General features: G+C 37.0%; 1 protein-coding gene across 22 annotated transcripts in view; it reads right to left on the reverse strand.

Annotated features, from left to right (window-relative positions):
• Nucleotides 1–22,907, reverse strand: part of WWP1 (WW domain containing E3 ubiquitin protein ligase 1) — a 139,021-nt gene that overhangs the window by 109,562 nt on the left and 6,552 nt on the right. For 18 of the 22 annotated variants that reach the window (XR_014843031.1, XR_014843033.1, XR_014843032.1 and 15 more), the window contains one exon: nt 6,724–6,818. Coding sequence is in view for 1 of the 22 variants with exons in the window: in XM_085021125.1 (XP_084877251.1) it covers nt 6,724–6,799 (76 nt within the window). In the remaining 21 variants the exon portion in view is untranslated. Of the gene's footprint in view, nt 1–6,723; nt 6,820–22,907 lie in introns of those variants that run through there. The other 4 variants (XR_014843030.1, XM_085021114.1, XM_085021115.1 and 1 more) reach the window with 1 other exon arrangement.

A 22,907-nucleotide genomic window follows, 5' to 3' on the forward strand; every position in this document is an offset into this window, starting at 1 on the left:
GCATCTGCGACTTGCACCACAGCTCACAGTGATGCCGGATCCTTAACCCACTGAGCAAGGCCAGGGATCGAACCCGCAACCTCATGGTTCCTAGTCAGATTCATTAACCACTGAGCCATGACGGGAACTTCTATATTCCTGTTTTTGTGTCAGTACAATATTGTTTTGATGACTGAAGCTTTGTAGTATTGTCTAAAATCCAGGAGCTTGATTCCTCCATTTTTGTTTTTCTTTTTCAATATTGCTTTGGCTATTCGGGGTTTCCTGTGATTCCATACAAATTTTAAAATATTCTGTCCTAGTTCTGTGAAGAATATCTTCGGTAATTTGATAGGGGTTGAGCTGAATCTGTAGATTGCCTTGCTTAGTGTACTCATTTTGACAATCCAAGAGCATGGTATATCTTTCCATCTTTCTGTGTTGTCTTTGATTTCTTTCATCAACATTTTAGTTTTCAGAGTATAGGTCTTTTGTCTCTTTAAGTAGATATATTCCTAGGTATTTTATTCTCTAATGCATTCGAAAAAAAGAGAACCACAAACCAAAATAATAAGTACAACAGACACACACATAAAAAAGAAAAACCAATCCAAACACAACACTAAATCTAGTCAGCAAATAACAAGAGAAGACAACAAAAGTAGGGGAGAAAAAAAAAAAAAAATACCCAAAGCAACAATTGAAAGCAATTAACTAAATGGCAATAAATACATACTTATCCATAATTACACTGAATGTAAATGAATTAAATGCTCCAACCAAAAGACACAGACTGGCTGAATGGATACAAAAACAAGACCCATATATGCGTTGTTTACAAGAGACCCACTTCAGACCCCAGGACACATACAGACTGAAAGTGAGAGTATGGAAGAAGATACTACATGCAAATGTTAATCAAAGGAAAGCAGGAGTAGCAATACTCATATCAGACAAAATAGACTTTAAGATAAGGAAAATCATAAGAGACAAAGGACACTACCTAATAATCAAATGATCAATCCAAGAAGAAGAACTAAGAATTGTAAATATATATGCACCAAACATAGGAGCACCTCAATCTATAAGCCAACTGGTGATAGCCATAAAAGGAGAAATTGAAAGCAACCCAGTAGTAGTGGGCGACTTTAACACCCCACTTACATCAAGAGACAGATCACCTAGACAGAGATTCAACAAGGAAACACAGGCCTTAAATCAAACTCTAGACTAAATAGATTTAACTGATATTTATAGAACATTCCATCCCAAAGCAACAAAATATACATTCTTCTCAAGTGCACATGGAACATTCTCTAGGATAGATCACATTTGGGCCACAGACCAAGCCTTGGTAAATTTTTAAAAAGTTGAAATTATCCCATATATTTTCTCTGACCACAATGCTATGAGACTAGAAATCAACTACGAGAAAAAACAGCAAAAAACACAAACTTCTGGAAGCTAAACAATATGCTACAGAATAACCAATGGATCACTGAAGAAATCAAAGAGGAAATCAAAAGATACCTAGAGACAAATGATGATGAAGATACAACAACCCAAAACCTATGGGACACAGAAAAAGCAATTCTGATAGGAAAATTTATACCAATACAATCTTACCTCAAGAAAGAAGAAAAAGCTCGAATAAATAACATGACTTTATACCTAAAACAATTAGAGAAGGAAGAACAGACAAAGCCCAAAATTAACAGGAGGAAAGAAATCATAAAGATCAGGACAGAAATAAATGAAATAGAAAGAATAGAGATGATCAATGAAACCCAAAATTAGTTCTTTGAAAAGACCAACAAAATTGATAAACCTTTAGCCAGACTAATCAAGAAAAAAAGGGAGAGGGCTCAAATCAATAAAAATGGAAATGAAAAAGGAGAATTTACAACTGAAATACAAAGGCTCATAAGAGACAGAAATATGAAGGATCATAAGATACTATTATAAGCAACTATATGCCAATAAAATGGACAACCTAGAAGAAATGGACAGATTCTTACAAAGGTACAACCTACCAAGACTAAACCAGGAAGAAATTGAAAATATGAAGAGACCAATCACAAGTACCAAAATTGAAAATGTGATTAAAAACCTCCCAAAAAACAAAAGTCCAGGACCTGATGGCTACACAGTGAATTCTATCAAATATTCAGATAAGTGTTAAAACCTATTCTTCTGAAACTCTTTCAAAAAATAGTGGAGAAAAGAACACTCCGAAGCTCATTCTATGAGGCCACCATTACCTTGATACCAAAACCAGACAAGGACAGCACACAAAAAAAGAAAATTATAGGCCAGTATCATTGATGAACAAATATGCAAAAATCCTCAACAAAATACTAGCAAACTGAATCCAAATATATATTAAAAGGGTCATATACCATAATCAAGTAGGATTTCTCCCAGGGATGCAAGGATTCTTCAATACCCATAAATTTATCAATGTGATACACCACATCAACAAACTGAAGAATAAAAACCACATGATCATCTCAAAAAAATGCAGAAACGGCTTTTGACAAAATTCAAATAAAATTTCTGATAAAAACTCTCCAGAGAATGAGGATAAAGGGAACCTACCTCAACACAATTAAAACCTTATATGAAAAACCTACAGCTACCATCATTCTCAGTGGTGAGAAACTAAAAACATTTCTACTAAGATCAGCAACAAGGCAGGGATATCCACTTTCACTGCTATTATTCAACATAGTTTTGGAAGTCCTAGCCACAGCAATCAGAGAAAAAAAGGAAATAAAAGGAATCCAAGTTGGAAAAGAAGAAGTAAAACTAGAAGTAAAACTATCACTGTTTGCGGATGACATACTATACTTAGAAAATCCTAAAGACAGCACCAGAAACTGTTAGAGCTCATCAATGAATTTGCAAAGTTGCAAGACACAAAATGAATACACAAAAATAAACTGCATTTCTATCTACTAATAATGACAGATAAGAATGAGAAATTAGAGAAACCATCCCATTTACAGATCAACATATCTAAGGACATACTCATGTAGCAGATGTAGCAATGCAGCTCTGTGGGAAAGGAGGGATAATTCAATGGTCCTAATATCATCAATTGGGAAAGAACTAAACTGAATCTTTACCTCACATCATATGCAGAATCAGAATCAATTCAAGACAGACTAGTGATGTTAATGTGAAAGGCAAAGTTTAAAACTTTTAAAAGAAACTATAGCATAGCAGAAAACTACTGTTTTGTGTCCTCCCACAATGGAAAGACTTAAACAAGCATACTAATAAAACAAACAAAAAAGATCTACTTTGACTATGTGGCAACTGAGAACTTCTGTTTATCATAAAATATCATAAAGAAACCAAAAGACAAGCCACAGACTGGGAGGTAATTACAAAACATAAAACTGATTAAAAATTAATATTTAAACTATATTAAGAACTACAACAAATTTTAAAAACACAACACAGTAGGCAAATGGGCAAAAATCCTAAATATTAGTTTTATAAACAAGGAAACTTGTTCAGCCAGTAAGTATTTTAAAAGATGTAGAATTTCATTATTCACCAGAGAAATACAAGTTAAGAGCACATGAGATAATGTTTTTGAAGTCACTAGAATGGTAAAAAATAAAAATTTTGACAGTGCCATATATATTGGCAAAAAAAATGGTAAAACAGTGGTGGCTCTTTCACAGTTATTAGCTGTTTAAATTGGTAAAATCCTGCTGGTAGGTGTTAAAATTGGTAAAAGTGTTGGAAAACAATTTGGCATTATTATGAAAAGTTGAACATTTTCATATCCTTCAATAAGCAATTCTAGACACATAACAAAAATTTGTGTTCTTGTGAGCCAAGTAGAAGCATTCTTGGGAGGGGGAGGGAGTAGGATGGACTGGGAATCTGGAATTAAGAGATGCAAACTATTGTCTTTGGAATGGATAAGCGATGAGATCCTGCTGTATAGCACTGGGAGCTATATCTAGTCACTTGTGATGGAGCATGATGGAGGATAATTTGAGGAAAATTATTATTATACATATGTGTGACTGGGTCACTTTGCTGTTCAGTAGAAAACTGACAAAACACTAAACCAACTATAATAGAAAAAATAAAAAATCATTATAAAAATAAGAGTAATAATAATAATAATAAAACCTAGAAACAACCCAAAGTTCCTTAACATTAGAGTGGACAAATAAATTACAATGAAGTTTAAAAAAAAAAGAAGCATTCTTCATAACAACAACAATAATGACAAAGAGTTTCCTTGTGGTGCAGCAAGTTAAAGATCTGACATTATCACTGAAGTGGCTTGGACTGCTGCCATGGCGTGGGTTCGATCCCCAGCCCAGGAGCTTCCACATTCTCTCGGCCCAGCAAGAAAAAAAATATTCAAATGTCCACTGGAAGAAAAATGGTTAAAGGAATTAGGCTAACACATAATGGAACATTAAACAGTAGTGAGAATGAATGAATTACAGCCTTAGGCAGCAACATGAATGGATCTTAGAAACATAACAGTAAATGAAAAAAAAAAAAACAGGAGTTCTGATTATTAACATCTTCCTTTCCCTAAGTCCTGCCTTAACATTCTACACGGAGGTCATCAAGAAATGCTTCCAACTCCTAATGACAAATGAATTCTTTTGGTGGTTATCATGATCCCATCTTTTTCTATGCACTTCTTCTGAAAATGCCACAATTCCAAGATTGAAAAAGAAATCCAGAAATATGAGGGTACTGTGGATCCTGAGTCCCAAAAGCTTATACAATCAACAAAAGTGAATGGAGCCCACTGAAGAACTGCTGACGTCCAAAGGGCAACCAAATGACAAGGCTATGAGTCTAATTGAAACACTTCTGCATTAGTGTATGGAAATATATCTGCTATATTTCTACACTCTGAATAAAGAACTTTATTTTATATGTGCTACAGCAAAATCCACACAGTCCAAAATTGTCTTCATGAATTATTTTGTTATAAATTTGAACATGCATTCTGAGATTTTTCCATTATTCTTTTGTGATAATTACATGTTTTTTGAAATGTATGAGGATTTGTAAATTAGACTTTTCTCTATAATAAAATACTATTTATGCAACCTTTAAAAAGATTTTAAACATAACAATTATTAAACTCAAAGAAATACATTTGTGGTAACACTATCTAAAAAACATAAACAAATTCAGAATAGCAGTTACTTCAAAGGTTGGGCAAAGATATTTCATGGGGTTACAGAGGTGCTCAAGGTAGCTCTTTAACTGTGTCTGTATGTCTTAGTTCTTAGGTCAAGTGGTTGGTTCCCAAATACTTTTTATTATTAACTTCCATATGTTACATATAATTTGGCATTAAAATGTTCAAATCACAGAATTTTTAAAAATGTAAAGAATTATAACAGGCATGGAAGTACATACAGGAAAAGTACAGATCACTAATTCATGAAATGTAGTGTTAGGAGAGTGTGTCTGTAGCTTGAGAAGGAAATGGTAAAGGCACAGCTCTCACACAGATGTAATTAGTCTTCCAAGAAAAAGACACTTCTTCTGTTGAACAGTAAATGAGGGACCTAAGGATAAGTGAAGACATGAATGCATTTGGAGGCAGATTAGAAGAAAATTGAGGGGTTTTATTAGTCAATTAGACAGAAAGGTAATATGCTGAGAATAAAGGCATAGGATAAGTTATTTGAAAAGAACTGTAAAATTCTGTGCAGGCTGGGAAACTGCCAACTAGGCAAAAGATTGTTCACTCTAACTGCTTAAAAACTGGGATTCCCACCCTTAAACTATATCTCCCTTTGTTCTATATAAAACAATCCTCAGACTTAAGAGTGCCTGCCTCCAGTCACCAGTACTGCAAATTTAAACTGCAAATGATAGAGAGCTTTCAAAAATGATACTACTTTGCCTAAGAGGGAAGATACATAGCAAACAAAATCATCTATTTCAATATATGATTAGTTTCCATATTTCATTTAATAGCAAAGTTGTGTGGCCCTTAAAATACATATAATGTACTAGTATATATATTCTTTTTTATGAGATAATTTTTTAATTGAAGTATAGTTGATGTACAATATTATATAAGAGGTGTAGAGTGTAGTGATTTGCAATTCTTAAAGGTTGTACTGCATTTATAGTTATTATAAAATATTGGCTATATTCCAAATATTGCACAATATATCTCTGTAGCTCATTTTACAGGTAATAGCATGAATTAATCCCTAACCTTATATTGCCCCCCCTCCCCTTTCCCCACTGGTAACCATCCACTAGATTATTCTCTATATATGTGAGTCCTCTTCTAGTTATATTCACTAGTTTGTATTTTTTAGATTCCACATATAAGTGGTATATTTATCACAGTATTTGTTTTTCTGACTTATTTCACTTAGCCTAATACCTTTCAAGTCCATCCATGTTGTAGCAAATAAAATTTCATTCTTTCTATGACTGAGTAGTATTCTATTGTACATTTGCACATCTTCTTTATCCATTTATCTGCTAATGCTTCCGTATCTATATAGTCCTCAATCTGTACATTACAGTAACACTAGGTGAAGTATTATTCCTATCTTATAGATGAGGACACTGTCCCCCCAAAAGTATTAAAAGTCTATAGCCATTATTTTTCATGACAACAGATTTCTCAGTCTGCATAGGTGTAATTAACTATCAGCATATATGGAGTTTAACTGTTAAATACAGTCTTAGTTTTTAAAAAAGTTGTTAACCACTTACTTTGTACCAGGAACTGTTCTAGACACTGGGGATATAAAGATGAGCAAGACACGATTCCTTCTTTCAAGGCGCTCATAGTCTAGTGAGGAGACAACCTATAAACAAACAAATTGTTTCAGTGTGACAGTTACTAAAACAGATGTGAAATGTCAAATAGCTGATCTGGGACACACAAATAGACATGGATAATCCAACCTACAGGAATTAGGAAAAGGTGCACAGAAAATGCAACCTTTGAATGAACTGTCTTGAAGTGCAATTCTTCAAGAGGGATTTATGGAAAGTAATGAAGCACTGACTATAAGGCTGATGCAAAGTGATGAGGCCAACAGGCAAACAGGGTAATCTAAACTGTATAGGGCTCTATGGGACAGTTCATATGGCATTCAAAGTATACCAAGAACAGTAGTTTAAAGCTTATCCTGAAGGTAACTGACAGACACTGATAGCTTTTAATAACAAGAACTGCATTTTAGAAGAATAACTTTGGCAGCAATGAGTCCAGATTTAAAATAATGAGTTTATCTGAACCAGAACACTAGTAGTGTGGTGAAAAAAGCTCAGCGTATATATGAGATCTCTGAGCAGATGATTACAGGATAGCTGAGGGTTGGAAAGAAGAAGCAATCTGAACTAAAATTTTCCACTTCACTCTCTGGGTGGATGATGGAGCCATAACTAGGATAGGGAACAGAAGACAAGGAGCAAATTGTGGGAAGACAATATGGCACAAAGTTTTCAAAAGCCAATTCTGCAGTCATACTACTTGGATTTATTTCCCTTCCAATTCTACCACTTAACAGCTGTGTAACCAAGTGTGGCAAAGAAAAAACAAAGTCTGAGTCTTAAAAAACTTTCAAGTGATCTAGTTACTCATCTAAATGAATTTAGGTCATAACCTATGTCCAGAAGATATGGCCAGTTATATGTAAGCTGGTTATGTTCAGTTCAACCCTTTACAAAGCCACAGAGCTGAATAGGGCTCATTATTATTCAACTGCAAATAACAGAGTGAGAGTCCTAAATGGAGATAATAAATACATTTCCAATCCTCCAAAGTTACAAACCTATCAAGGCCTCACTTACAAGGTGTATTTTTATTATTATTATTATTATTATTATTATTATTTTTGTCTTTTTGCCTTTTCTAGGGCTGCTCCTACAGCATATGGAGGTTCCCAGGCTAGGGTCGAATCGGAGCTGTTGCTGCCGACCTACACCAGAGCCACAGCAACGCAGGATCCGAGCTGCGTCTACAACCTACCACAGCTCACGGCAACACTGGAGCCTTAACCCACTGAGCAAGGGCAGGATCGAACCCGCAACCTCATGGTTCCTAGTCGGATTCGTTAACCACTGTGCCACGACGGGAACTGCACAAAGTATATCTTAATTGCCTGCTTACTTCAAGATGTCACTCTTAAGTCAGAAGCAAAATTAAAAAAAAAAATTGATCTTATGCATTTTGTATACTATGCAGAGCATTAAGGATTGGAAAAGCCAGCAAAATATCATCACCTATCTGTCTGGATCAATTAAAAAACATACTTATTGATTGCCTTGTCTGTAAAGTGAATATAGCAAGGACACAAAAAGTCCCCATTTCTATACTGGCAGTTTAGTTTTAACAGGAAACATCTCAATAACAAGATAGGATGGTGTATACCAGTTGCTAGAGAAGTTTAGTGCAATGAAGGTGGAAGGTGAAAAGTTAGAAAACCTCCATTTAGAGGACAGCGCAAAGCACAGAAATGAATGTGGCAAAGATTAAGATAGATGAACAAAGTTTCCCTCTGCCTAAAATATGCAAAATTCAGTAACTCTAAAGCAGAAAAAAAGTATTTCATAAAGGCAAAAACTACAAAATAAGGGATTTAATTTTAAACAATACAGGAATATTACTTGTATACAGAGATCATTTATGAAAATATATCATTGATCATTTCAATGAATTTATAAAATAGGACAGTAAACAAGAGTGTGAATTTATAAAATAGGACAGTAAACAAAGAGTGTGAATTTATAAATAGGACAATAAACAAGAGTTTGCCCAGGACCATCCAAGTTTTGAGCCCTGCTTCTTGGGAACCTCTCAGTCCTGGGCAGGCTGGGATCCTTTACTAAGGGTAAACTCAGTAAATAGTATAATGGCTCTGATTGCATAGGCAGCTTTTTTGATGTTATCTGAAAGATATTTTCCTAGTGGAATCCTGTTACAATAAAGCATAATTCTGTCAGATTTTTTAATTTCTATATGACCTAAATATCCAGAGAGGAAAAAAAAAATCAATTTCCTTTCAATAGGGACTATTCATCACTAGGCCTCAATCTCACACCACTGGGACTACACGTGGGCAGAGGGGAAAACCAAGGAGCAAAAACTTAGTCAATACCCAGTGCTTTTCAAACCTCAGATTTTTTTTTTGTTTTGTTTTTTTGGTCTTTTTAGGGCTGCACCTGAGGCATATGGAAGGTCCCAGGCTAGGGGTCAAATCAGAACTACAGCTGCCGGCCTACACCACAGCCACAGCAATGCCAGATCCTAGCCGCATCTGCGACCTATGTCACAGCTCACGGCAACGCCTGATCCTTAACCCACTGAGCGAGGCCAAGGATCAAACCCACATCCTCATGGATACCAGTAAGGTTCATTACCACTGAGCCACAACAGGAACTCCTCAGAATTTTTTACTTTTACCAAACTCCCCATATAATTACCCCTGTGGTCTCCTAAGGATCTGAAGACATTTCCAACTCCCTGAGTAGCTTCTGAACACTTAATCCAACTGCTGTTCCCCCACCCCACACCATCACCCTCACTCCAGGCTCCCTCCACATCTGTGCCAACAACTCCCTGGCCTGTGTCTTGCCCACTCCCATTCCCCTGATTAGCAAGGAGGACCCCCCACCCCCACCCAGGGCTTGAAGGCACCACTCTGCTTGCCATCTCCACCACTGCACTCTCTTCGGACTTGTCCACTTAAGCTCAGGGCCCTCATGCCCCCAACCTCTCCTTGTCCTAGTAGCACCCAGTAGCAACACTTTATGTCTGCACAGCACCTCAAAGTTTCAAACTTTCACATTCCTGTCTCAAGAAAATAGGCTATGTACAACCATCTCAAATTTTAACAATTCAACATGATTTTTAATTCCTATTCTATCTCCCATGGGGCTTTTCTTCCTCAACCACTATGTGTCTTCCTCTCCCTTAAAATAAACTTGGTACTAAGCATGCGATATACACTTCTTTTAATTGTCTGGGATAGAAGCTAGCTGATTTCTTTAAAAGTTTACTTGCCCATACTAATCTGTCCGTATAAATTTCACTGATTAATCTGCTTAAACGCAAAACAGGAACTTCACCCTCCTTGAAAATTTACTGGGTGCAAAGGAATAATAACAGTGACTTGAAGATCACCTGCAATATCCACCAGACAAAGGACAAATAAAGATGGGCATCCACAGGTACTTTTTATCTTCTGACTGAAGTCTCGGTGTTATTTTCATCCAAAAATGCCTGTCTAATCATAGTATCTAATAACCACAACTCTCTCTCCTCCATCTTTCTGTACTTTCAGTGAATCCAAACTTCTTTTTAGTGCACAATACATGCCACTTTATGGGAGAACACAGGAAGTGCTTTTAATGAGGAAAATGTATTTATCTTCAAAATGCCAAATATCCTAAGTCAGTATTAATATCCAACTCCTGCTATCTCCACCCAATTTCATATTTTCAACCAGAGGAGGTAAATATATTAATTTCCCCCAAGCCTTTTGGTTCTGTTTTCTCTCATCTTCCAATTTTTTTTTACCTCTTCTTTTCCAACAACACAATCTACCAGGGTCTAGTTTGAATTTGGATTTGATTTTCTGCTCTCACGTTTACTAAGAGGCAACATAATAGTGGTTAAGAGAGTAAATTCTGTAGCCAGACTGCCTAGGTTCAGATCCTGGTTCCACCACTAGCAAGCTCCTTTACCCTAGAGTGCCTCAGTTTTCCTATCTATAAAATAAGAAAGATAACAGTACTTACACTGGAGGGTTATTAGGAGAATAAATGAATGAGTTAATATTGACAAACTGCTAAGAAAACTATCTGGTACACAAATGCTTAATAAATAAATCGACATGACCTTGAACTAGTAACTTAACCTCTCTCTAAACAACAGATATCTTAGGAGAGGTTAATATTATATAAGCACTTTGTGAATTACAAAGTACTATATAAATGCTAAATTATTAAGCATATAACAAAAAACAATATTAAATATGAGACAATGAAAAGTAAACCATTTATAGAAAAATACATATAGCCTTGCTATATTTATTGTAATGTTATCAGTTAATTTTTCTCAATACTGAGGTTCATTTTTATTTTTTTATTTTTTGGTTGTGCCCCTGCCATGCAGAGGTTCCTGGGCCAGGGATCAAACTTAAGCACAGCAGGAACAATGGTGACTCCTTAACCCCTAGGCCACCAGGGAACTCCTGGGGTTCTTTCTAAAATGTAACGCTTAGGCCTTTTGAGACACTCACGCCACCTACTTTATTTTAAATAATTTCTGATGGAGAGTCTTATAAAAATAGACTACACATAATCCTGACCTAGTATTAAATCTTTAAAAATGAAGTACCCCCTCCTACTTTCCCAAGTGACCAAGTACCTTCACAACTTTCACCTCCTAAGATACACACCCTCCCCTCATTTATACCATCTTCTTTTTTACAGACTGTGTATTATTTTTTAAAAAAGACAAAACAAGAACAATTTAAAAAAAAGAAAAAAAAAATGCCTTGACCAATTAACTTCTTTGTCACCCCCCACTCACAGTTCCACCTGTGGAATCTGGTTGCCGTCCCCCTATCACTCTACTGACATATTTCCCATTCTCTTCCATGATCAAATATTTGCCGCTTCATACCCACTCCCTCTTGGACCCCCTACACTGTCAGACAAGATTTCACTTAAAAAACAGTGACTGGTGGAGTTCCCGTCATGGCGCAGTGGTTAACGAATCCGACTAGGAACCATGAGGTTGCGGGTTCGGTCCCTGCCCTTGCTCAGTGGGTTAATGATCCGGCGTTGCCGTGAGCTGTGGTGTAGGTTGCAGACGCGGCTCGGATCCCGCGTTGCTGTGGCTCTGGCGTAGGCCGGTGGCTACAGCTCCGATTCAACCCCTAGCCTGGGAACCTCCATATGCCGCAGGAGCGGCCCAAGAAATAGCAACAATAACAACAACAACAACAACAAAGACAAAAGACAAAAAAAAAAAAAAAAATAAATAAATAAATAAAATATTAAAAAAAAAAAAAAAAAAAAAACAGTGACTGGGTCTCCATGTTCTCCCTATGAAATCCTCAAGCCTCTAATCTTCCAGTAAAAGAAAATTAACTTACTATGGGGCAAAGAAGAGCTGATCAATAAACAACTAGACTATCAGGCACTTCTTTTAACACTTTTTCTGAATTAAATCACCTAGTGTATATATGTACATACACTAGGCATGTTTCTAAAACGCTAGGATTACGAAATTATCTAAGATACGTTCTTTGCCCTCAGTGAGTTTATAATTTAGCAGTGCAAACAGACAAGGAAATCAGCCACTTCAAGCTCACAGACAGGGATGTGCAGAGAATACTACAGAAGCACAGAAGAGAAGCGTCTAAATTAGATTTTGTGAGACAGGTGAAGAGGTGTCAGGAAAGGCTTGTGAGAGAATGGTAACAAGAATTGTGAGGATGCCTACTGAGAGGAATGAAGTACTGTGGAGACCTTCTGCATTCAGAGAATTGAGACCACCAATATGGGCAGCAAATACACAAGTAGTTTTGCTCAAAGAGTTGTGTGGAGAAAGAGTTGCAAGAGATGAAATCGTAAGGTAGAAGAGAAAAAAAAACTGCACCCATTAAGAAAGCCGGAGAGACGGTGCATTTTCAGCAGGGAAGGAACACACTTGTTTTGGAAAAACTGCTCTAACAGTGTTGTTATGAGAGTAACGCGAAAGTGGGCTAGACTAGAAATAGCCTGAAATAGAGAAAGAAGCAGAGATACCAGAATCTATGATAACTGGCGGATTATCAGATTCAGGAATAAATGAAAGGGAGGTTACTTTTTACCATCTCCAACATACTCTCTTTTCCAAGCTTCATAATTTCTTTTTTTCTTTTTCTTTTGTCTTTTCTAGGGCCGCACCCGCAGCATATGGAGCTTCCCAGGCTAGGGGTCTAATCAAAGCTGTAGCCGCTGGCCTATGCCAGAGCCACAGCAACGTGGGATCTGAGCTAGGCCAGGGATCAAACCCAAAACCTCATGGTTCCTAGCAGGATTCATTAACTACTGAGTCACAACAGGAACCCCCCAAGCTTCGTGATTTCTCATCTAAACCACAAACACATGGTAGCCCTGCCCCCCAGCCCAACTCTTACTCCCAATACCACATCCACCCTCATCCAGTGTCCAGTGAGCTTTCCAAAACAGGATGCATCCCAATAACTCTGTTTTGCACTCCAATGTTCTCTCATTTTAATTATAATCGATCTAAACTCATGTCCCCATGTGATCTGCAGCCCCTACCTCTCCTACTTCTCTCCTCTCCCTTTTCTCTCTCACAGGCATTCCTGCCACCCCAACCTGCTCAACTTGCACTGCAGAAGGACCTCTGTGCCTCTGTGCTTACTGCTTCATCTGATACTTCCTGGCTACCTTCTCAGTCTTAGGGCTCAACTCAAATGTGATCCATTCAGAAAGAATCTCCTGTCAGCCTAGACATAGCAAAAGCCTCACTCCTTCAACTACCACCTCACCCTTTTTACCTTTCCTAATAATTCCCAATTTTTAATATTTATTTATTTGATCCTCTTACTTCCATCTCCAACCCCACCCCACCCCTTACCTCCAAGTACAGGGACTCTGTCTTATTCTATTCCCAGAATCCAGGCTATAGCCTGAATGAGGCAAGGCTCACCCTCCCCAAACATTTACCGACGGACTGAGACAGAACTCAGTCAAGAGACAGATGCTGGAGGTAAAGGTATGCACAACATCCCATAAGCAGAGCTTAAGAATGAACTGAGCCACCTGCTGTGACAGGTGCTCTGTGGATGTACATGCAATCACCCAGGAGAGGTATACAGCCTACAATTAGCAGAAGGTCAGATAGCAGCCAGGGAACACCAATCCTGAAAGGCTGAATAGCAGACAAGGACTATATGCACAGGGTTGAAGAAAACCAAAAGAAAACTTGAAGAAAGAATTTCAAGGAGAACAGGATTAACTAACCTCACCAAGTGCCCCAGTAAGATCAATAAAAAGAGAAAACTGTTTACTGGACCGCATGCATGTTACCAGGCCTTTAACAAGAACATTTTTAATGGAGTGGCAGGACCAGAGGGCAGTGGCTTCAAAGATAAATAAACAGCCAGAAACCTCGATTCAGATGTTTGACTGTGAAGGAAAAGAGATAGAGGCATAAAGGGAGATGTACCTAGGTTTGTTTTTGAAGACAGAAGAGAATAGAACATGCTTTCAGGAAGGAAGAAGCTGACATTAACAGAAGGGACAATGATTACTAAGACAAGACCTCTGAGAAGACAGGAGATTGGTTGAAGTTTAACACAGAGGGCAAGAGACAATTACTCGTACACTGAGACTAGAAAGAGAAAAGAGTGGATGAGAATGCAGATATCTCTGAACTGTCCGGAAAGAAAGTGAAGGGAATTTTACCTGCCAATTCCCTCAGTGGAGGAGGTACTCTTTGAGGCACTGGGAATACAATGGTCAGTAAACACAGATAAATCTCCCTCTTTCAGCAGGGATGTGGTAGGTAAGGAATTTGAGGCAGGTAGGGCAGAGACTTGGGCCCAGGTGAGAAGCTGCACCAATCCTCACAGATGTATGGTTTTGTTTTTTTTTTTCCTCAACACATTTTTTATAGTTCAGGTTTAGAAGCAAAAACACGTTAGAGCTGGCTGTTTAGAGCATAGGTTACAGAAAAGAAAAAGGCATACCCTAGCTACCATCAAATTTGTCATTCAAATTCATTCTCTCTTGACATCTTCGTTCATTAAAATTATGCCAGAAAAAGTAAAATAATTGTTATTCTCCAGAAAAGCTCTTTGCCCAAAGCTCACCAATGACAAATATTTCCAATCCACTACCAGTTTTCCTTAACCTGGCTGCACCGGGAGGGGGCGGGGGGGGGGGGATGACGACGATGGACTCCCACAGACACATGTGTGCACCAGTGACAACCTACATGTTATTCCCACGCCCATCTATCTAATTTCTAACTATCCCTCAAGATTCAGTTCAAGCATACACAGCTATAACCAAGTTTTTCTTTATCTTTTCCACTACACCATAAATTTCTTTATTACTACTCATCTTTATAATTCCAGCCCCTAGCTCAGTGCTCAGCCCTTACTATACACACAAAAAATGTGTTAAATGAAGATTAACAATTAATACATTTAACCTATAGACTAGTTAGAATGTTTAGATTTTAAAAAAGAGTACTTTGGAGTTCCCGTCGTGGCACAGAGGAAACAAATCCGACTAGGAACCATGAGGTTGCAGGTTCAATCCTTGGCCTTGTTCAGTGGGTTAAGGATCCAGCATTGCCACGAGCTGTGGTGTAGGTTGCAGACGCGGCTCAGATCCAGCCTTGCTGTGACTGTGGTGTAGGCCAGCAGCTGTAGCTCTGGTTAGACCCCCCTAGTCTGGGAACCTCCATATGCTGCAGGTGCACCCCTAAAAAGACAAAAAGACAAATAAAATAAAATAAATAAAAATAGAGTACTTAAATAGCACAGAACTGAAAATTTAAAATATTATATAGAAAATCCTACACAGGTGGGGATGATAAACCACTACCCTTTCCTATCTTCGCTCTGATAATTCTGAGCATCAGGTACAAGTCCACCTTTCAATGTGATTTTTTTCTCCACAGCCCACAATAATGGCTCAATACAAAAATGTCCAAAACAAAGGTAAAGGATATGTTACTCAAAATATTAATTTGTCTTATTAAATACTCAAATGTCCAAAAGTATATGAACAACAGAAAAAAAACACATTAAACTTGGACACTTTCGGTCCCTAACTAAATATTCAAAATCATTTAGAAGTCATAAGCTAATTCCCAAACTATACATTAATCAGATTCTAAAAGTCTGAAGGAAAGATGACAGCTTAGAAGACAGTATAAATTTTCCCATCAGAAATGTTATAAATGGTGGTATAACACCAAGACCAAGCCACAAAATCCTACCAGACCCATAAGAGTCAAACCACTTGTAGTGTCCACAGAAATGTTTCAGAACTTCCACAAATACGTATTTGTGTGCATATGCAAAACTGAAAGCAAAATTCGAAAATAAATGGCTGACACTGAGAAAAAGTACCAAAAGCACTTTGCATGGTGCCTGACAACACACTGGAAACACTCAATAAGCTATAGCTGTCTTTTCTTTTCCCAGAAACTCTGATATCAAACTCTTGTGTTCTTCAAAATAGCTTTATTTTTCTCACTACATTCTAAACTTGTAAATTCCACCAGTACAGGACAAATCCTGGCCAATGACTACTGTATCCAATACACCCTCCTAAAAGCCTATCACAGGGGAATGTTTAATACTATTAAGATTATTACATATGAATAATTATTATCAATGATTTGAATCTCAAAAACAACTGAGTAAACACAGGCTTAAAACCAAATAGGCTAATTTAGTTTTTCAGTGCTCTTTTAAATGAAATTTAAAATTTACTTTTGGAGCTCCCGCTGTGGCACAGTGGATTAAGGATTCAGCATTGTCTCTGTGGAGGCAAGGGTTCAAGCCCCAGCCCAGGAATATCCATATGCCCTGGGTGCAGAAGGAAGGAAGGAAGGAAGGAAGGAAGGAAGGAAAGAAGGAAGGAAGAAGGAAAGAAGGAAAGAAAGAAAGAAAGAAAGAAAGAAAGAAAGAAAAGAAATTTTGATGAAATTATCATCAAGATGAAAAAAGTATACAACTTCACATAAGAAATACTCCTCTAATAAGAGTCACCAGCTTAGAAAACACTGCTCTAGGTAACAGTCTCACTCACTAAATGGCTGAGTAAGACAGGGCATCTACATTTCTCTGGGCCTTGGTAATCATATTAATAAAAAAATGGAGGACAGAACATATAGAGATTTTCTAGCTTAAAAATGCCTGACCTAAAATACTGCACAGTTCATGAAAACATGAAAGAGAAGCAACCATCCAGTCTTTGCACCAACTTAACTTGCAACTATTTTCATTTTTATACCATTATTTTCCTCCAGTACAGATTTATTTTACAAAGTTACAATCCTAACGTACAAATCATTTTATTTTCTACTCCTCATTCCCCATTTACAGTAAGAACTGCCAAACACAAACCTGATTGAGCTATCAGAGAACAACTTAATTTATGCTTGTAGTTTCAAAAACATAACTTTGGCAACAATTTTCTACAAGGCCACAAGATGGTGATGTTGCTCCATAAAATGCACCTTTTAAAAATATAATCAAATACCTTATACCAATTTTGCAAAAAATGAAATAGTTTCCCTCCACTAAGGAATATCGAAAATGTTTGTACTCCATTTGCTAGGAAACATTAATGAGAAAGAAAATATTTCAACAAATTTAGCAGCAACTATTCTAATTTTCAAGCTTAACAATTATAGCCCTTAAAAACAAATCAAAAACACAGGCCTCTGGCACAATTAGTGTGTCTTTTAATCACACTAATCTTTCCTTCTCTCCCTTCTCCATCCCCTTCTCTCCTCAGGTTATAATAATTTAAAAAAAAAAGAAATACATTTTTACTCATGCATTGACTAATTTTATTCTTCATTTAGGAAAATAATTCCTATTTCTCTGTTTTAAAAGAATTTTGATACTAAAATTTATTTCTATCAACAAAAGTAAACTACACCAAAATGAGAATGAAACCATTTATAATTTGCTATAACTTCTCAATTTTTTATAATACACAATATTATATTTATAGTGGCAAATTATCTAAATTTTTCAAGTAGAAAATGTTTGCATTTGGTAATTCCCCCCAAGCCTTAGTATCAGTGGAACACAGGTTTCCTAGTCTTGTGCTGAATAATGTCAATTAAGGAAAAGAATTCAAATAACAGCATCTCAAAACCTGAGCACCAAACTTATAGAATCCACTGAAGTTAAAATGAAAAAAGAACTGTGTTAATACTCCCTGGGCAGAAGGATAAGATGACACAGCATAACTATCTGGGACTGGCGACATTTAGATGGGGAGCCTAAGTGACGCAGAAACTCGGTCAATCTTAAACCTGGAATCTGAGTCAGGTCTCTGACTCCAAAAATAGTAAGAATCACAGTGACCATATATTTATTAGGCTCCTATTATTTGTCAGTCATGTTGCAAAAAAATAAAATAAAAAACTATCTCTAATGTTATCAATCACCCTTCAGAGTCCTTATTATTTCTAACAGGTAAGTAAAATGAGGTTTCAGGAATTTAAGTAAATTGCCCAGGGTCACAAAACTAGTGAAAGTAAGGATTTTGAACCCAAGTCTGGCCTCAAAGCCTACACTCTTTTCACTACAAAAACAGAAAATAGAAATGTTGAGCTAAATCCAAGCCTTAAAATAAGTAGCATGATGCATCAATCTGATGTTCCTATTCTCTTATTATCACTTAAGCAACTTCACGGTGAGGTGGTTTTGTGAGGCTTTTAAGCTAGTCATTGCAAATGCTTTTCCTGAAGGTTGAAAAAGAACGAATAATCTGAAACAGTGTGTGTAAAAACATAAGCACATTAACAATGAGGAGGTAAGCTGTTGGGACTGTGTTTAATAAATCATTTCCATGTATTCTGGGAAAAACATCCGGGGCAACATAACAGTCTTATTTTGCAAAGATCAAATTTCATGTCTAACTATGTCATGTAACATCTCACATTTCAAAATGACACAAATATTTTCATAAATAATCTGTCATTTGTCTCACAGTGTAGTATTTTAATAAAATAATACTTGCTTATCGGACTTTTACCTTCAAACTAAAAAAATCTTAAAGGTTTGGTATTTTTCAAATACATGGTATTTGCTGTTTCTCATGAAGCAGCAGAAAGCAGAGTCATGAAAGCTTACAGCTAAAGCTGAGAGGTGATCAAAAGGCTCACTCAGGGACACAAAGCTTCTTAATGTCAGGCCAAACCCAGGCCTGCTGCCCAGGGCAGTACTCTCCTGCCCTGCATTGGTCACTAGGATATCACACCCCAGACAGATGTTCACCCCAGAATATACCTTTATTTCCAAATATATAAAGGATTCTAATTTTCCAGTATTTAAGTAGTCATGGAGATTTGCTAACTCTTCAGTTCCAAAGTGTCATTTTCTAGTGTGAGAAGAGCATGCTGGGTGATGTAATAGAACAGCTTTCAGAGTTGGAGACCAAGGTTCAAACTTCAATTTTACTATTTGGGTATATTTAACCTAAGTCTCAGTTTTCTTATCTGTAAAATGAAGACACCAACATAGTTTTGTGAAGGGGAAAAGAAATGTTAAAATCAATTCTAGGAAATGAGAATTGTTTCTAGAGTAGAATATAGAAGGTGACCAATCTCCTAACAACACCTTCCCATCACCACCACCACTCCAGTCACACTCTCAATTACTCTGAGGCAGAGAAACTCCAATATTTTTCTACCATACTCCACAACAGTACAGAGAACAGTAGGTTAAGAAAGGCACTTCCATTACATGGCCATGCTGCAAAATCATACAAAGCGAACTCCCCACATCTGCAGTAAGAATCAGATCAAAATTACACTTAAGCACACTCAAGAGGAGTAGAGTACTACTAAATTCTTTGTTGTAAATACACAATTTTAAAATATTTTAAAGCTATTCAAGTAACAGAACACAATGTTAATTTACTATTTATAAATACTCTTCCCAAGAATTTTAAAGCAGCCTGCTAAGTATGAACTTTTAGATATCCCCATTCTTAGAGGAAAATATTAGAATCCAAAATACAGAGGAGTTCACCTGTGCTGCAGCAGGTTAAGGATCTGTTGTCACTGCTGTGGGTCAGGTCACTGCTGTGGCACAGGTTCAGTCCCTGGATAGGAAATTTCCACATGCCATGGGCACGGCCAAAAAAAAAAAAAAAATCAAAACAGAACAAAATACACAGAAACTTTCCAAAATGAGATAAACAGCTAAAATTTACTCCTAGAATAACGTAATTCTTTTTAAGTTTAAAATACAGGGACACAATCCACAAATCCAAAACCCCCAAAGCTATAAAAACTTAAAAGTTTCTTCATAATTCATTTAGTGGCAAAAACTGAACTCATTTCGCAGCAAAATCTGACCAGATGTGTGGCTATTTTTTGTCCTCATTTACCCGTAATCAAATATTGGCCAAGGAAAGTACAGGGTGCCATCCCATTGGGGTTTTATATAACAGAGTATTGAGTGTATTACCTTCCTAAAATTAAAAGAAAAATATTAACTCCGAAACACATCTGACACCAAAAACAAGGTATTATAGATGCATTCTACTGAATATTTACTGAATACTAAGTGTCAGATTTAAGCCAAGTAATAAATCTATGAATAGGTACTATCACCATTTTACATATGAACACCTAGTTTACATATGATAAAACTAAGGCTTAATCGAAGGTCACCTTGACCAAGATCACTCAGCCAGTAATTAAGTGCCAGAACTCAGTCTAGGTTTGTCTTACTTCAAGGTCTAAGCTCTTAAACAGCCAATGCTTCACAGGAAAATTAAATCACAAAGAAGTTTCAAACAAATGATGATTACCAAAACATTCAACATGGAACAATGATTCCTGAGTGTGATGTATACTTTCCATTCCCAGTATTCACATCTAAACATCGACAAGGTATTTCATAGCTCAAAGGACAAGGAGATGAGTTTATTGTTGCTTTTCTCCCCAAAGAACTGGCCGTAGTCATTGAAGACAAAAAAACCCAGTAGGCTCCTCAACAAATGTGAACTAATCCTTTCCAATTAAATTTAGGAAGAATCGTGGGTTTAGAATGAATTTTTTTTACCACAAAATGTACTAACATGATAAAAATAAGGTTGATATAAACATAGGTTAAGTTTTTTCCAGGAACCGCCCCAACTTACAGATCTGCTGTTCCAATGACAAGATATGGGACTGAGGAGGGTTAAAATGACACAGATGCAGGATGTCACCACCCACCACTGCCCAAAGGAAAAATTAAAGAAAATAACCTTTGAGGTTTTTTTTTTTTTTTTTTTGATTGATTGATTGACTTAAAATTTAAACCCTCATGACTTTCTTCTGAAATCAATATGCTTAGAGTAAGCAATGGCCTTTCCCACAAAAGACAGATTATGGCTGCCATCCAACCTATCTTCTACCCAAAAGAACAAATTCCAAATTAAGACACACTTCAGTCAAAATCACAATTTCAGTGTAGCTTATTTTAATTAACTGAAAAGCAGTAAGATTAACAGATAAATAACCACAATATCTAACTATTTCAGTAGGAATTTTTTATCCTTTTTTTTTTTTTAGGACCACATCCCAGCATATGGAGGTTCCCAGGCTAGGGGTCGAATCTGAACTGCAACCGCTGGCCTATGCCACAGCCACAGCAACGCCAAATCAGAGCAGCATCTGCGACCTACCTACACCACAGCTCAAGGCACTGCCAGATCCTTAACCCATTGAGTGAGGCCAGGAATCAAACCTGCATCCTCGATGGATGCTAGATTTGTTTCTGCTGAACCACAACAGGAACTCCTCAGTAGGCATTTTTTAAAAAGAAATACAGGAGTTCCTGTTGTGGCACAGCAGAAACGGATCCGACTAGGAACCATGAGGTTGCGGGTTCAATCCCTGGCCTTGTTCAGTGGTTTAAGGATCCAGTGTTGCCTTCAGCTGTGATGTAGGCTGCAGACGCAGCTCAGTTCTGGCATGGCTGTGGCTGTGGCATAGCCCAGCAGCAACTGCTCGGATTCAACCCCTGGCCTGGGAACCTCCATATGCTGTGGGGGCCACCCTAAAAAAAGCCAAAAAAAAAAAAAAAAAAAAGAGAGAAGATGTATGTGGGAAATTTTTTGAACAAGGAATTCTGATGGATGCCTTTTGCAGTTACTTTTCTAGTCTGCATCTTGCTGTAATCATCATGTATCAGGTTTCTATAGTTTGTTTGGGTCAAGTCCTTAACAATTATCTTAAGCCTCTTGAAATAACTGAAAGGTTCAGATACTAAGCTCTCTTTGTATTTACATTTTAAGTGTGTATTTATTGAACCCTGTAGCTTAAAAAATGGCCTCAGAGAACACTAGAACCCCGAATTACTGGTTCAGTTTATACCAGCAGTTCTAAAATTAATGAATACAAAATCATCTGAAGTATTTACTCAAAAGGAAGATGCCTGAACTCCACTATCAAGGAAGGGACTCAAGAATCTACATGTTTAACCAATATCCCAGATGACTGTGATGCAGGGACCACACTTTAGCAAACACTGATCTGCCCTGAACTTCATCCAGTGACAGTGTTAACAATTTCTTGTTCTCAGACTGCACAGTCAAACCATCACCAGCTGATACACTGCCAGTCAGTCATGTTGAGTCAGAATCTTTCTCAGATTCATTCTTAACCTTTTAGCAACTTATTTTTCAAGTTAAGAGGTGACACTTGCTATGCAGCTCTGCTCATGCCAAACTAAATTACATCTGTCCTTGAGAAATGACTGGCTCCCAGAAAAGTGGACCCACTACCTGTTTAAATTGTCAACTTGTTAATAATAATAAATTAAGAGCAATAAAAATGATGTAAGAGCTGCTAATGTCCCAGGGACCACACTTTCTGCTTCACAGACATTACTTTAATGAACCATAACAAAAATCCAGTAAGGAAGATATTCTTTACCTTTTACAGAAGAAGAAACTTAGGCAACACTACTATTAAGCATCACGAATGAAAATCAGCTCTGCCTGAATTTAAAGCTACAACTCTTAACCCACATGCCAGAATGCCTCTAATTCTTCAACCTTAAGAGCAGAACAATCTAGTTTATTTACTTCTAAGGTAAAGTATGACAATTTATACAGAGCAAATTAATTTGAGTAATTCTCCTCCCCACATTAAACAAGAAGAGTAG

This window comes from Sus scrofa, chromosome 4 (assembly GCF_054392235.1).
Source record: "Sus scrofa isolate SSC_HxYL_T2T_F1_AM1 chromosome 4, Sscrofa_HxYL_maternal_Yorkshire_Landrace_v2.0, whole genome shotgun sequence".
NCBI classification, from domain to species: domain Eukaryota; kingdom Metazoa; phylum Chordata; class Mammalia; order Artiodactyla; family Suidae; genus Sus; species Sus scrofa.